The sequence below is a fragment of the Condylura cristata genome, unplaced genomic scaffold (genome assembly GCF_000260355.1).
Source record: "Condylura cristata isolate star-nosed mole 26May11 unplaced genomic scaffold, ConCri1.0 scaffold00021, whole genome shotgun sequence".
Lineage (NCBI taxonomy): Eukaryota > Metazoa > Chordata > Mammalia > Eulipotyphla > Talpidae > Condylura > Condylura cristata.
Genome location: NW_004567122.1, coordinates 27,510,403 through 27,526,111, shown reverse-complemented (window position 1 = coordinate 27,526,111; position 15,709 = coordinate 27,510,403). Strand labels below are relative to the sequence as shown.

General features: G+C 45.0%; 1 protein-coding gene across 2 annotated transcripts in view; it reads left to right on the top strand.

Annotated features, from left to right (window-relative positions):
* SPOCK1 (sparc/osteonectin, cwcv and kazal-like domains proteoglycan (testican) 1) overlaps positions 1-15,709 on the top strand; it is a 439,606-nt gene that overhangs the window by 193,637 nt on the left and 230,260 nt on the right. Inside the window, exons 2-3 of one of the 2 annotated variants that reach the window (XM_012727923.1) lie at positions 1,603-1,611; positions 7,718-7,763. In XM_012727923.1, the coding sequence (XP_012583377.1) occupies positions 1,603-1,611; positions 7,718-7,763 (55 nt within the window). The remainder of the gene's footprint in view (positions 1-1,602; positions 1,612-7,717; positions 7,764-15,709) is intronic. The other variant, XM_004686754.2, reaches the window with a different exon arrangement.

The following is a 15,709-nucleotide window of genomic DNA, read 5'->3' as shown; positions in this document are numbered from 1 at the left end:
TGCCAGTAAATTGATGCTTAAGCAGGACTTTTGCCTATTCGGAACAGACTCAGTCCCCTTAGCAGAGCATAGTCACCCAGCACTGGAGATTGAATGGACTCCCATGACCCATGACACCTAGCCAGGGCTCGGAACGCCTTGCTGGCGTGCACAGCAGCTCTGTGGGCAGAGTGCTGGCCTCTTCACAGACAGCATTGCTCAGTCACAGAATGGGAGCTGCAAGCAGAGAAAGGCCTCCCTGCCGGCCACTCATGGAATTTGCCCCCAAGCCACTTTTCACACATGAGACACACAAAACGACATGCATTTAAAAATATTTCATAATTGTTTTTCTCGGGTGCAGCCGGCCTCCCTTCACTTGGGTTTAATTGGTAAGATTGAAATGCATAAATTTCACCTTGCTGAAAGTTTAAACATTTCTGTAAAGCCTGTTTTTCAGTGTTTCTGGGACACCCAGAAACCTCTGGCGTCGAACATAAAAGCGTCCACCTTTTATTTTTTGAGTAAATCCATGTGCCTGGTAGTCGTGAAATAAATTTTTGCTCAGGAGGTCAAAGGTTGAGTGGTTTTGAGTTTGAAGAGCTAGCCCTGGCCTGGGCTGGAGTTGGGTTGCGGTTCCATATGTCCATTCCTATGGGGGGGGGGGGAAACACAGGTGAACAGTGTTCTGGACAGGAACTGTCAGACTCAGTCTTTCTCTTTGAGAAAAGAACAGGTCAGTGAGTCACTTCCCTTCATCTGCACTTGGATGGACAAAGTCCTAAACAAAGGGGGGCGCATGGGCAGTTATGATCCTATAATCAACTTGGTGGGCCACGACTATCCAGTTTTGGGTTTCCTCAAGCTATTTTGCAGCTGTGAATTAAAAGGATTTCTATGCCAAAATGTAAAAGTGCTATCACTCTTGGTTTCTGATGTCATCTGGAGATTTTTTTTTTTAAAGATTTTTAAATTTACTTATGTATACAGAACTGGGGTACAGGCCAGAGTTGCAGGGCTGGTGAGAGGATTCACTAGAGACAGTGGGGAGCAGAACAGGCAGATGGACTGAAATACACTGTTGAGGGGAGCAGCGGGCGGGTGAGGAGAGGTCTGACCGCCATGTGGGTCACCTCCTGGGTGGGGATGGAACTCACGCGGAAGTGGCTCAAGCTTCTTAGTGCTGTGCTTTAACCCGCTGCGCCACCAGGGAGGGCCCCCATCTGGAGATTTTTATTGAATTGCAACCTTTGACCAATGTCACAGGAAATGATTCATTTGAATTTCTCAAAGACAGTACTCATAACGGGCTGTTTGGATCTCATTGTGATTTTATTAGCCGTTCTGCAGTCATGGCGCAATTACTAGAACACATAGAAATTTCTCCCCCCATACCCAGGTATTTCACCTGAAAGCCTAATGTTCTTTCCTATGAACCTAGTGAACAATGCAACCTTTTTGAGGGATTGATGGTGGGTGACACAAGGGCACATACCTGCTTATACCTATGTAATGTTGTGATAATCTGAAATTTTAATGCAATTATCAAAAATGTTTACATTCCTGCCTGTTGTTTGATGTGCTTCTTTTATTTTTTCTCATTTATAATGCTTTCGTGCTCAGGAAGTTGAGGTAGGTTTTTAACTTTTCAACTGTATGTAGACATAGAATGGAAGTAGTTGCCAAATAAAATGTAAATTTCATTCTGCATCCTAAATCTCAGTGGTAAATATTTGTTTTAGTTCAGTGAACCAGCACTGCACACATTTATTTTTCATCGGTATATCCAGGGGATGCAATTTATCAAATGCATATAAACAGTCCATTTGCTGCTTTATCTTTTCTCATTAGTTACAGTACAAGTATGATTGTCAGTTATTATCTGTGTTTTACTGGTGGGTTATTTATTGAAAGAGCAGAGCAACTGACATTGTTATTTTCTAAATCATTTTGTCTAAGGCCTGCAGGACTTTATACCAAATGTCAGACCAATTTATCAAAGAATTGCTCTATCCAGGAAGAAAGTGATTTAAAGTCTGTGTATAAACATACAGCCACCTGTCCTCACACACCCTCATTGCAATTACGGGAGCTTCAGGGGGATATGGAGAGGTGATGGCTGGCAGAGCTTTCTTAGGTTTGGCACAGCCCAGGATCACTGTGTCCCGCTGAGTGGTGCCCCGGGCAAAGTACACGTAGGCCTGTCCTGCGGCCCACCTGTGGGGTGTCACATGTCACTTGGAAATGAGTTCATGCACACAGCTCCCAGTCCCTGTTCCTGGGGGTTTACCAATGGGATCTGTAGAGGGAAGAGAAGGCAGCAGCATTTCAATTCACCCCAAGCTGGGTCAGTTGGTTAAGCTGATCCATTCAGAAGGATTCTCACTTAGGGCCCTGGGCTAGGGATGGGCAGGTCAGGGAGTGTGAATTACATGCCCAGAGCTAAGACTGGAAATACCTAGGCTGAGGTGGTAGTGTGGGAAGCAAGCACCTTTCCCAATAAATGGAATGTTTCGTCCCTCCCTTCATTAGTAGGGGTTTCCATTGCACACCGATAAAAATGATCACCGAGTGCCGTATTATGAAAGAGGCACACGGACACTTTTCCAGTGACTTGTGTTTTCATTTTAGAAAAGCTCTTCCCACCGCCACCCCCAACGCTTCTTCCTATTCTCTCCAGCTAGGTAGTGTGAAAATTAATTGAACTGCTAATTTGCACTGAACCCTCGTGAGGGGGTTTGCGTGCTCTCCCTGACCTCTTTCTGGGGTTCAGCTGCACGTGGCTAGTCCTGTTCATTCCCACTGCACCCATGTTCAGCACCTGACTCAGAGCAGTGCTTCCCCTTCTGTGTTTACTGCAGGGGGCTGCACAGCATCAAGCATGCTGCCCACCCTCACTTCATCTTCCTCCCTTCTGCCCTGGTCTCAGTTGCTCACTGCTGGCCGAGACGAATGAGGCTACCGCTTATTTTCTAGGCTGGTAATATGTATTATCTCAGGTAATCTTCAGATGAGACTGCAGGGTTCAAACAACTTAGCTAAAATATGCATGAAGGAGAAATGATCTGTTGCACGTGAGCTAAATGTCTTCGATCTGCAGTATCTGTAGCTGTAAGGTCTATGATAAATTACATCACCTTCATAAGTGGGAACGAAGCAGTTGGATTTCAAAAGTGGTTTCCATTTGATTCTGTCACCTGGTCTTTTCCTCAGAGTCCACTTTAGAGCTGAAATAGCACCTTGAAAAGGCGAGTCTCTGGGGAGGATTTGCACTGAATTGCGCCAGCTGTTCTGGGGCAGTGAGTGGTGGCAGAACAGGGCAGGAACCTTGGTCATCCATGATGATCTTGGGTCTAGTTACCCAAGTCACACCCTTCTGAGTGTGGGAGACTTGAAGGCTTTCTTGGAAGATGCATCATAGAGCAGAGTAGTGTTTGACATATACAAGCATGTGTAATTAAATAGTATATTTATTTATGCATTTGATTACCCTTGGTATCTAGAAAATCTATAACATGTATCTTGTTATATATGTGTATGTACTATATGTAACATATAACATTAGCTATAGCATACTGTAGCTTTGCTAATAACTATTAGATGTGATGATATATGCATTATGTCTGCCTATATTTTAAAGAGATCTCTCTTCCCATGGATGTCTATCAAACCGGAATATCTCCAAAGTAGTTAAAAACTCCAAAATCATACAATTCTTTTGCACCGGCCCTGGCTGTGAACACTCATAGGACCCATTCTTATGCTGGGGGAGACATTGAATTAGTGAGATAAATGGAGGAGTATGGTTTTATCTGTATTGATCAGCCAGGGGAGGATAAAAACAGTAATTGGGGCCATGCTCTTCCCCAGTTTTTGACTCTTCTGCCACCAGCGTCACCTCCTTCCTCAGCATCCTACACTGTAATGATGTGTCGTTTCCTCACTGCGCTGTATATGCCGACGTGGATGCTCTCCAGCACTGACTCCATCTTGCCCTCCTGGGTTTCATATTTCAGATGGAAGTCAGGGTACGCAAGTTTGAGATTCTTATAGGTAAAGGTTGCTTCAGGTCTGCAAAGTCCCTAAAATTGAACTGATTTTCATTTAGGTGGTAGTGTGGTGAAATGGAAGCAGACTTTTTTCTCCTATGGGTTGTTTGGAATTGAGGGAGTCTGTTCTCCGCCTGGCCCGGTGGAGGTAAGAGATCATTGCAGCAGGCAGTGTCGGTAGCCAGGAAGGCCCCAGGCAGAGTCCTCCAGCTCCAGCCTCAGCCTGTGATGCACCATTGTGACTCAGTTTAATAAGTTACTGTATTTAGATGTGTAGCTTTCTACTTAGGTGTATGTTTCAAAAATGAATTGTGTTTCAGATCCTTGCAAATCATTTTTAAAAACTTCATCACTGGATGTTAAAACTAGCAGTAGAGAGTGCCACCCTGACAGACAACTGTCCAGGCAGTCGTGATGGGCACATCCGCAGGCCTCCCCACAGGCCGCATCTGATAGGCCACAGTTTTACTGCACCACAGAGAGGAGCAGAGATGAGGCTTCTTGAAGTTCTGCTTTTTTCTGGAGTCTGGACAGGACTTGGTGCTCCCTGAAGCAGGGACACACTGAAATGATGCAACTGTGGTGTTGGGGTGTAGCACATGACCTGCATAGTACTGTAACTGGTAGAAGTGGATAGAAGTATCAGCAGCACAGGAAGTCATGGGTCTGTTTTACGGTAAAGTAAAATAGATGCTACATATATTTTACTAGGTGGAAAATAAGGGAGAGGGAAAGCTGGGCTGGGGCCCTGGGCCTGGTCCGGGAGCAGAGCCAGCAGTGATCATGTCCTTGGTTGTGAAGTAGGACTCATGGATGAGCACGTTCCCTGGAGGTCAAGTGCTGGAACAGGCGTTCTTTTATTGCTGGCATCTTCGCATGGGGATGGCTGCCACCTCACTAGATAAACCAGCAGAGGCTGAGAGAGCTGGTCACTACAGCCTGGCCTGCTTGGACTGTCCACAAGCTCAGGCCAATCAGGACCTGGCAGTGCAGTGTGGACAGAGGATCTCTGTGCTCCAGCCCCCTCAGTCAGAATTCGGTCGCAGTGACTGTGTTGAGTGTGAGACCAGATATGGGCAGTAACACAGTGGCTACCTGTGTGCCCATATACGGGCAATAGTACAATGACTGGGCATCACATCCAGGTGTGCAGTGCCGCGTCGGCTTTCTATACTCGGAACCTAAAGCCTATATTAGAGACACTGTCTCCTACAGCATTCGCAGTAGCTGCGGACCCCACCCTCGGGAGCTCCGTCTCAGCTACTGCCCGGGAGCAAGAAAATCTACTTGCTCAGCCTTTCTGTCTCCCATCTTTCTTCCTTGCAGCCAGTCACAGAAATCGGGAGAAAACACTAAGAAGCCCCCCTCCTTGTGCTCAGTGCCCACTCTCCAAGGGGCCTCTGGTGCCTGGAGTGCTCACCATGTCTTCATCGCACTTAATATGAGGTTTCCCTTTCCGCTGTGCCCAGAACACGTACACCCATGATTTTATCTTCTCCTGGCTCATTGGTTTTTGGCTTTGGCGTGCCCCGTTCCTAAGGCAGGGCAAGAGCAATCAGTTGCAGAGAATCATCTACCTTTCCTGCTTGGCCCTGCTGGGCAAGGGGCCCTTTAAAGGACTTACTTGGTGTAATGAGTTTTCACTCAAGGGGCGCTTTCTCATTTTGGCAGCAATTAAGCAGTATTATTACATATGTAATGGCTTCACATATTCGAATGTAGATAGCTGCCTTTAGAAGCTTTATGTTTCAAACTAGGATTTTCCTTAAAAAATATGTAAAAATGGCAATTACAGTTAATTTGAAAAAGTGACAAGGTCCAGAAGAATGCTTCAGGCTCCATCCAAGTTCTCAGTATGTTGAAACTGTCAGAGAATACTCAGTTCTCGAGACCGGCTCAAGCCTTCTTTGGCTATCAAAGAGAATGTGACATGTGAAATTAAAGTAAAGGAACTCATCTTTGGCTTCAGTCTTTCCCTGGTGGATTCACAGCCTAAGTTTCCAAGGACTTCCAAATATCAGAAAACATACTCAAGCAGAAAGTAACCGACAGGACTGCAGCATTGCCTCGCTACAGCATGCCCGCCCTCTGAGGGGGGAGGCATTGACCCCGGCCCAACTGCAGGGCAGGTGTCCGGCTCAGTTTTTCCTGCAGTGGTGAGAATCCGTTCATCCTGGCTTTTCTCTTCTCGTGCCCTTGTGAACAGCAGTGCATGCTGACAAGTTGGTTGTGTTAGGCCTATGAGTGCATTAGTTATCAAACTGAAAAATCAGGTGCTGAATTCCCCATCTGCTTGCAACCCTTAACATGAAATCAAATAATACTGGCGCTGAGTTTCAAGCCATGCAGTTCAAAAGATCCGGATTGCATTCGCAGTCAGAAATGGAGAGAGGCAGAGGGATGGTCTTAAATTTTCTCAGTGCAATTTTATGGTGTAGACCTCAGGACTCCCTAACCAGTGGGCGAGAAAGCCAGTTACCCCACACAATTAAAGGCAGGACAAAGCGGGCCAGTTCCATAGAGTTAAAAATAAGTACATGCAGACTCCCCGGGATCCAGAGGAGCCCTTTCATGTTTATTCATGCTCTGCAAAATGGAATCAGCAATATGTTCTGATTTTATTCTAAATCCAGTTTCCTAAAATCTGTGTAAGGGCTTAGGTGAACTCAGCAAGGATTGACCAAGCCAGGTAATTGAACAACACAGACCAGCAAAATTCACAGGACATGTTGTGATAGACAAAGTGCAGTAGGACAATAATTTCAACTAATTGTGCACTTTGATGTAAATTAGCTTCTCTGGAAAAGAGATGGAATGGGGGCCTCATCATGGACAGCTTACAGCATCAGGACTGCCGGCCAAAAAACGTTTTAAGGCAATTGGGGTCTTAAAAGGGGCCACAGACCCTACTGTTGTTGGGGGGACTGATGTATATGGGTGAAGACTCTTCACCATGCAAACTGTTGTCAGAGTGGGGGCAGTGCGGTGCCTGAGCACCTCAGAAGAAGAGACAGACGTTGTTGGGAAGGAAAGGGATGTCAGAGGTGGGGAGAGGCCAGTGTGTCTTTGGGTGGGTGAGGGACCCTGGAAATTTCAGTCACAGGCGAGGTGTCTGGCTGCAGCGCCAGTGGATGGAGCAGACTGGCAAACCTTTGCGCAATCTTTATGCACTCAGCTCGCCTGGTGTTACGTGAAAGGTGTGCCTGTGGTTAATTCTGGCAGTTAAATGGCCCTCTGTTTTTAGTTTTGGTGAGTGTTGGAAAGCTGGGGGTGTGTACTGCGCTTTCCAAGTTACACATCTCCATGTATAAGAAATGTTGACAGTTGAATTATCAGCTGTTACAAACACCAAGAAAGCCAGGCAGCACCTGCGGCATAACTGATAGCAAATACACCTTGCACTTAGTGGTGTCTGGGCTTATCTGTCAAACCGAGAAGAGCAGTCTGTTTCCATATGAGGTTGAAATGTTTTTACCATTCCCAGTGTTTAATCCATACTATTTAAATGACAAGCATCTGAAAAGACAATTGACATTTTTGATGGCTTGTTAATGACTGTTTGGGGGAAGATTTCTAAGCTGTTACTGTTTTCATGTTTGAGGGGTGTGGGGAGAATGGCAGGTTTTATGCAGTTATCTGGAAGGCTTCCCAAAAACTGATTTTTGTTTTGTTTCTTTTTCCTTTTATAGGATGATTACTTCAGAAACTGGAATCCCAACAAGCCCTTTGACCAAGGTAAAGGAGGCGCTATTTCTTGCTATTTGTTCCATGGGGAATGCTGTCTGATTTGTCCTTTGCATGCCGAGTTCCCACAAAATAATACAGCTAGCTGCATTATTTTATAGACTTTGGGGGCCAGATTGAATGGGATGATAGAATTTATTTGATCAAATTAGTTATCGGTCTGAGATTTTGTGTAAAACCGATACGTTTTGTTTTTTTAAATTGAATTTACTGGTACAGTGGTTCTTTGGTTTGGTTTAAAGACCAACAACGAGAAAAATGCATCAGATAGAAAATGGTTAGCACTCTAACCTGGGGTTGACTTGTAGAGCTGATCCAGAGATTGCATTCATAGAAAAGGCTGTGCCTGGAGATGATGCCATGAGCCTTAGAAATGAAACTTCCTGGAAAAGGTTAATCCAGGAGGTTTTCGAGGACATCGATGATTCATTCGTTACTTCAGTCCCTCAGTGTTTCTAAACAGATGCTTGTGGCAGAGAGGGCTCACTCAACACTTGGGCTTACGCCTGATCCTCAGAGAACTCTTACCACTCACACCAGCAGACATGATGCCAACGTCCTGATGGGCAGCATAAATCACCAGCAGCATCCTCCCTGGAGTTATTTAAGACACAGTGAGGACCTGCCGTGAATCACACCCAAGTTCCTGTCACGGCATGTGTGGCTGCTGTGGTACAAAGCCTGCTGCTGAAAATGATGGTAGATTGCGCTTCAAGTACATATGTGCAATTCATGCCAAGATTCGGGGGGAAAATATACCTAATAATTCTCGGAGCCTGAGGCTACCACTGAGAAGCAGCTTCAGTTCTGGAGCCAGAGTGTTGGATAGGATTGTGATGATGTCACTTTAATAGGTTCTCTTTCTGGACTCTGATTTTCTTCTGAGCACAGCTGGTATTAAAATACCCACATAAGCGTTGACTTCCGCCTTCAGGTAGTGAGGGCTTCATTCATCCATGTACCCCTGCATTCTTTCATTCACAGCCGGTTACTGAGCCTCTGTTGTGTGCTAAGCAGGAAGCAAGGTACCGGGGTAAAGTACAAAGTCTGTGCACTCCATCTTGGAGGAACTGGAAACTGGGAGTGGGGAGACCAGGCGTCAGCGACCTCAAGGGACTGCGCCTCGGGCCAGGATGCGAGTGTGGGGGCAACATCGGTGTGCAGTGGGGGACGTGGTGAACCTGTGTGTGCATGTGTGTAGGGCCAGGGAGGGCTGTCCTTTGAAAGCTGTCTGGGATGGACGTACCTGAGGGCTTCACTCTTTCACAATGCTTAGCAAAGATTGAATCTTCTCAGTAAAGCTTCAGAAGGCATTTATAATTGGGAAATTTCCCATCAGAAATTTCTAAAGCTTCCTTTTGAAAGGATGAGTCTTCACTTGGGAAGAGCAAGCCATTCTCGGTGCCTGAGAAGTAAGCCCTTATACAAACCTCCCCTTCCAGCTTTTGCTTAGGGAGATACCTCAAGGACAGTTGTCGCGAATGCTTTCTTTTTAGCTCAGATCCAGAAATGGGTCCTTGCCCTGTAAGGATCAGATATCGCTCTTCCCCAAGCTTAAAAACAAACAGAAAAATTTTACCGAGGAAAGCAGTTTTAGTTTTAGTAACATGTCAGAAAAGGGATTGCGTGAAGGTGGTCATCTTTGCCAGATTCTGAGTATGAACACAGGAACTTGAGCACCAAAAAAGAACATGGTATTGAAACCTGATTAACCAAAAGGGCCAGGTTTTTCTCTCCTGGGAGTGATGGAAGCTATAAGTAGCCTAACTGTGCTCCAGCTCTCTCATTTTCTAGATTTGCAGACATGAAAATCAGATCTACTTAGGTGAATCCTACCAGCAAAGCTGAAGACTTTCTGGGGTATAATTGAGGGCTTGGGCCAAGAAGCCCCACTTTGTACCTCGGGTATAGCTGTGTCGGCTATTTGTATGCAGAGTCCTTGGAGAGCAGGCAGAGCTGAGAAGAGCCGTCACTTAAAGTATCAGCCCTAGCAGGTGCCATCAGTTACACTGTGCACTGCTCAATAAAAATGGGAGGTTACTATATCAGCGCTGACATGGCTTGGTGAAATATAAACCGCAGGCTTGGAAGATATAGAGCATTTCATCTTCCAGAAAATAGGAGAATTGCTGAACTCCAGGGGAAATTGTCAGCACTGGGAGAAGCCCTCTCCCGTCCAAAGCTGTAAAAGAGTCAAACATGGTTAAGGTATTATGGTAGGGGTAACTTTTGATTTGTAGAGTTGGAACTGGTTGAAAAGCATTTCAGAATTTCAGGTGGCCACTGTAGGCTAGAGTAGAGATAGAAGGACCATTGTGATGGAAGGGGGTGAGGAGTGGGCTTGAAATACAGGGGAGGAGAGAGGACCGGCTGAGGGCTGTATGTGGGCAGTTCTGGGAGAGTGGGAGCCAGCAAAGTAGACTGGAGGCAGGTTCTGAAGGACGTAACATCCCCACCTACGCAGTTTGAATGTTGTCTTTTTGGCCATGGGGAGCCATGGGACGTTTCTCAGCAGAGGATTGACTTGATGAGGCCAGTATTTTAGGAGACGCGTATGATGATTCAACAGCTGTGCCGAGGAACCTCAGGCAGACCTGCTGAATAATGTCCCTCCTGCAGGATGCTTAGATAACTTCTCCGTGGGTGGTTCATTGTCTTCGGCTGTCATAAGTGGGCAGACTCACCATTCAGTTCCGTGGGTGACTTTGTAAATGCCCCTGAAGCTCCCGATTGCCACAGGTGTTGGTGTGAATAGTTGGGACACTCCCAGTATTCAGAAACAGTTACCTGTGATTGCTCTCTGTGCTTAGGATATTTACTGAACTTGGAACAACAGGGCTTCATGAGTGAGCACCTGTCATGTAATTGACTCCAAGGCAGTTAGAAGAAAAGGGCCTCACCTGGGGGTCTCCTTCCAGAAGAAGAAAATGTCTTTCACGTGTTATCTTTAAGCGCATCATTAATGCTTCTGTCAGTAGAGAATAATAGCCATCAACCTCAGGCTTTTCTTAAAAGAATTCTTCCTGAGATTTGGATAAAGTAGGATATCCTTTTTGATTGTAATGATTTAATGCCAGATTGCTTCACAGAGGGGACAGAGAGGAGTTCAGACGGAAGGGAGCAATTATTAACTCAGGTGGGAAATTTCCTTTGTGAAGCCCACAAAGACAGACACCCTGCAGGGAGAGCTGGACAGGCTGTGCCGTCTGAGGGGGTGATGGGCACATTCCAGTGGCTTCCAGTCGGTCAGGTACAGGCAGGACAAGTGGGGGCCTGGGGTCAGCCTCTGCAGGTGGCTGGCGGAGGCTAAGGGCTCGTAGGTGACTGCAGTTTGGGGTTGCCACTTGCCCTTTCTGCCCTTCCCTTAGCTTCCCCCTAGCAAACCTGGGAGCACGGTGGGCGTTGAACAGATGCAAGGTTAATGTTTGGAAAGTGGTGTCTGGTCCAGTAAGATGTTTCCCAAAAAAGACAGGCCCTAGCCGATTACATTTGGAACATGCATATACGCTGTTCACAGTCTGGATATTCAACGAAGCTCATCAACAGTTTAAGAGCTGTGAGAAATCTTTTAGGACTATTCAGAAAATTTTATCCACAGTTTTTCCTATTTGCTTATGACCACATGTTTTCATTTTTCACTCCCCACCTATCAGGCAGCAGAGAAAGTGGCTTATGGTATGGGATACACTTTGGTAAGTGTGGTGTGGGGTCTCGGAGTTTCTAATCAGATTCTTGGACTTCAGAATTCGACTCTGTTGTTCATTGGCGTGCAATTCTGGGCAAGTTTTGATTTCGCTAAGTCTGAGCCTTCCTATCTGAAAATGGCAGCAGTGGATTAAATGAGTTAGAATGTCTGGTGTTCTCTGTGTTGTAGCAAGTAATTGATCTTTTTAATTTCCTACTTTTCCAATTAATTGACTCTCCCCATTGCTCCCTCCACTTCCCTCTCAGGTTTCCATTTTTTATTCTTTTGTGAGGACTTTCCTGTGCTCATTTGGCCCATATCATATAAGGCCAGATCTCCCTCAGTGGGCAGAAGAGCTTGAAGCTCATACTTTGTTCATTCATTCATTCCTTTGTTATTCATTCCATAAAGTTACCAAATGCTCATTGTTTAAACTCACTGTGCTGGCTAATAGGGGCTACATTAAGGAAGCCCTGTCTGGGTCTCGTTTCCAGTGACTGGTCATCAGCCATCTAGCCAGAGTGAGTAAGTAATGTGGGGGTGATGAGGTGGGGCAGGATAAAGGAGGGGAGAGAAAGATAACTTACTGGGCTGCAATACTGTGAGACACATATATTAAGATCAAGAGAAAAGCTGTTACTCTGGGAATTCACAGATTGGAGGATGAACAGGAAGGAAAATCAGTCCTGATTTGTTATAACTTTGAAGTTGTAAAAGGAAAATTGGAACTCATCCACAATACCTTCATTAAAAAAATGTTTAAAAGAAAGGCTTTTGTTGCATTGGGATTTTGGAAAGGTGATTTATGTATATTACCGATAACTTCACTTTAGTATAAAATTCTTACTACTGGAAGATGTTCCCAAGTGACTGAGCAGAAATTAATCTAGGTTTCCCGGTAGCCCTGGCCTGCTTGGGAATGAACCACCCACCGATTTATTTGGGCCTGAAGTTGCACTTGATGAAACAAGTCATTTCAGGAGAAATGGCTGATGGAGAATTTATCGTGGACCTTTTTTGAGACAAGTAGGTCCCTTTAATGTGGAATAAATGAATGTTTGAGATAAAATGTAGAGCAATTGTTTTAAGGATCATGTTTTTCTTCTGGAGTGAATACTAATCATTCTCCCAGCGCAAGCTGGCTGTGACTAAATCTCAGATGATGCTGTGATCTTCAGAGCAGAATGTGAAGTTGTAGAAATTGATCTCCAGATAAAAATAAAGCTGAGAAAGTCAGGGGCCTCTTTCACTCATGCTGCTCACTTGAATGGAAGAAAAGAAGAACAGCCTTGCCCTTTGACTTCCAATCTATTATACCCAGAGCCTGACAAGCTCAAATCCTGACCAAAGCCCTGCACTGTTTTGAGGTGAAAATTCTAAAACTCTGAAAGGAGACAGTTCTTCCTGTTTCTGGAACCAAAGTGCCATGGATTAGGACAGCATCCGTGTTTCACAGAAGTTTTAAAGGGTGCTTGGAGGGAGACAAGATTGCTTATTTCTAAAAGTGTTCTTCAGTAGTCTTTCCCCTCCACCAAGAGTGATGGGAAATTTTTTTATGACAGGCTTAATAAAAAATTTAAGTCCCCCTAGTGTTCCTCTTGCAGTGGATTTTAACTCCCCTGTCCTCCCTCCCAGAAAAAAAGAGAAAAGCCTCTGACTTGCATTTATATGACTTTGAAACTTTTCGGTGGTTAAGGGGGATCTCTTCACCTCATCTGATCCCTTAAGCTACCATTTGCAGAGACAGCTGGTCTGGTTCGTGGGAAGCTCTTAATACTTTTCTGCTGGTTCCTGCATATTTGGTCTGGTTGTTATTTTTCCTCTACCCTTTGCGTTTCCACACAATTCGAGGCCTCTGCTCTCCCCTACACAGGGACTATTTTTCTGAATTCGTCGTTTCGATTCCACACCAGAGATGCTCATCCACCCGCCCTTTCTCTCCCACAGCTGTCCTGTAGTCTTGATTACGGGGGTACAGTAGCATAACTCTTTTTAAACTTTCCAGAGTGTTGATTTTTAAGTGAGTTCCAAGTCTGGGGCAGCCCAGCCACCTGTTCGTTCAAACGTCCCTGTGCTGCTTGCACTCCGCCTGCTCTGGAGGTAGTCATTTAAAAGTTTTCTCTCATTGTCTCTGGCTGCCTTTGCCTACTTGCTTGTTTTGAAGACAGAAAACATCAGCTGTAAGATCGAAACTGCATGGGTGCCTCTTGTGGTTCTTTTCCAATTTTCTTTTCTCTAAAACTGACTGTACAATCAGTGCTTGTCTGTCCATATTCTTACGCTTCTGTATCTTAGGTGCTGACCTAAAATATCACAGTGTCATTTGGGCAAAATAGAAATGTTCTCTAATTTGTTTTAAATTCACTCACATAAAAAAAAAAATCACGTTTAATTTTGGTGCTTTCTGTTTTGATAGCTGCAGATCTGTTTCGTTCCTTGATGTTATAGTATCACATTACTATGCTGTCATGTGTACATTTTTCTCATTAGTGAGCACTCAAGTTTTTTGTTTTGTTACTGGGACTCCTCTCTCTTGACATTACTGATACAGGGATCCTGGTTCTTCCACCAAGCACTAGTCGGAAGAGTCTCGTGTCTGGCGACGGGGCTGATGTGGGGCATGATCTTCCACTGTTAGACTGTGCAAACTCAGCAAACGGCGTGGCCCTTCTGGGCTTCAGTTAGTCCATCTCTGCAGTAAGAGTGGTAGAATAGATGATTCCTGCGGCCCTTTGCAGCTCTGGTGTTAAACTATCATGGTTTCAGGCAACAAAGACTCCATGTGTGTTTCCTTATCAAAGGAGGAAAAATGAAAAATCTAAAGCCCGATGCTCTTATTTCAAAGGTTATGGTTTGACCAATGAGGTATGAATATAACATCAATACAACCAATGGAATTAAATGAATCTTTAGCCATCAGGAATGGGGAGGGAGGATCAGAAGAAAAAGCCAATAGAGGATGTACTTTCTCATCTCAAAGAGGCCTGGGAACAATACGGAGTATGGAGGAAAGAGCAGGGCTGGAAGGACTCAGGTTCACAGCTCAGGTCTTTCATTAACTATCTTGCTCGCCCTCTTTCTCTATATGAGTAATTTCACTTACCTAGCCTTCATTTTCTCATCTGCAAAGTGGAGCTTCTGAGATCTGTCTTGGGGGGTGATTACGAGGACCCGACTGACCCATGTTTGAAAGGGGCCAAGTGTGCAGAGAAACCTCAGTTCCTCAGAGACACACAGTGCACCTTGTCAAGGTTGACTGCCTGGCCTCAGTTTTCTAGAGTGGGGGCTCGGGGTTCGCAGTATGTTGTGTCCCAGATCCCTCCAACTTTTAAAGGCACTTCCAGGACGGTGCACCTAGAAGCAAAGAGCAGAAGCTGCGCTGGGTTGTGTCCCATCCTTAGGAGGGAATGAGAGGGCATTGTGAAAGGATAGTAAAATTTATCTTGCAGTTATGGGGCACTGCGGCTTTCAATTACTGTGTTTAAAAGGTTCTTTCAGCAGGAACAAATCCATTTTAAAGACATGTTTATTACCTTTCCCCAAACTCATAAAGTGTAATGTTAGTTTTATAAAAAGGAAAAAAAAATATCCTTTCTGCTATTCCACCTGCTAGAACAACAGCCCTTGAATTAATTATATTGTATTTGTTGAGTCCTAATGAAACAGCCTTAGTTTGGGGAAATTCTCAACTGGGAAAATATGTCAGCTGAATTTTAAAATCAATCAATAATGCTGTTTAAATTTTCCCTATCTGAGACTGTAGAGTGGATTATAGCATTTTCATAGCAGGGAGCGGCTGTCTTGGAGAAACGCTGCCAGGTTCCCCTGAGTCTCCTACCTCTTAACCTAAAATGGAGAATTGCACTGCTACAGTCTTCAGTTGCATTGTGTAGCCATTCACTGTTGGAGGCCTATCTAATGTCCATTCTGGACTAATGACCATATGTGATGCCAGGCAATGTGGGATATGGGAAAGGCCCTGGATCTTGTGGGTCAACTCCCAGCTCTTCCATTTATTAGCTGTGTGTTCTCAGGCAAGCTCTTTACTTCCCTGAACCTCAGTTTCCTGATTTTTCAACTAGAAATTAGGACATGTATTGCACCCATGACACGGGGGCTCTGTACACTCCCTAGTGTAGTCCCTGATCCTATCTTATCAAATAAAAATGCAAAAGTAGATGCTTTGCTAAAAGATGAGAGTACTAATGCTGTGGTCTGGATTCTGAGGTTTGGGAGGACACTAGAGGTTTCT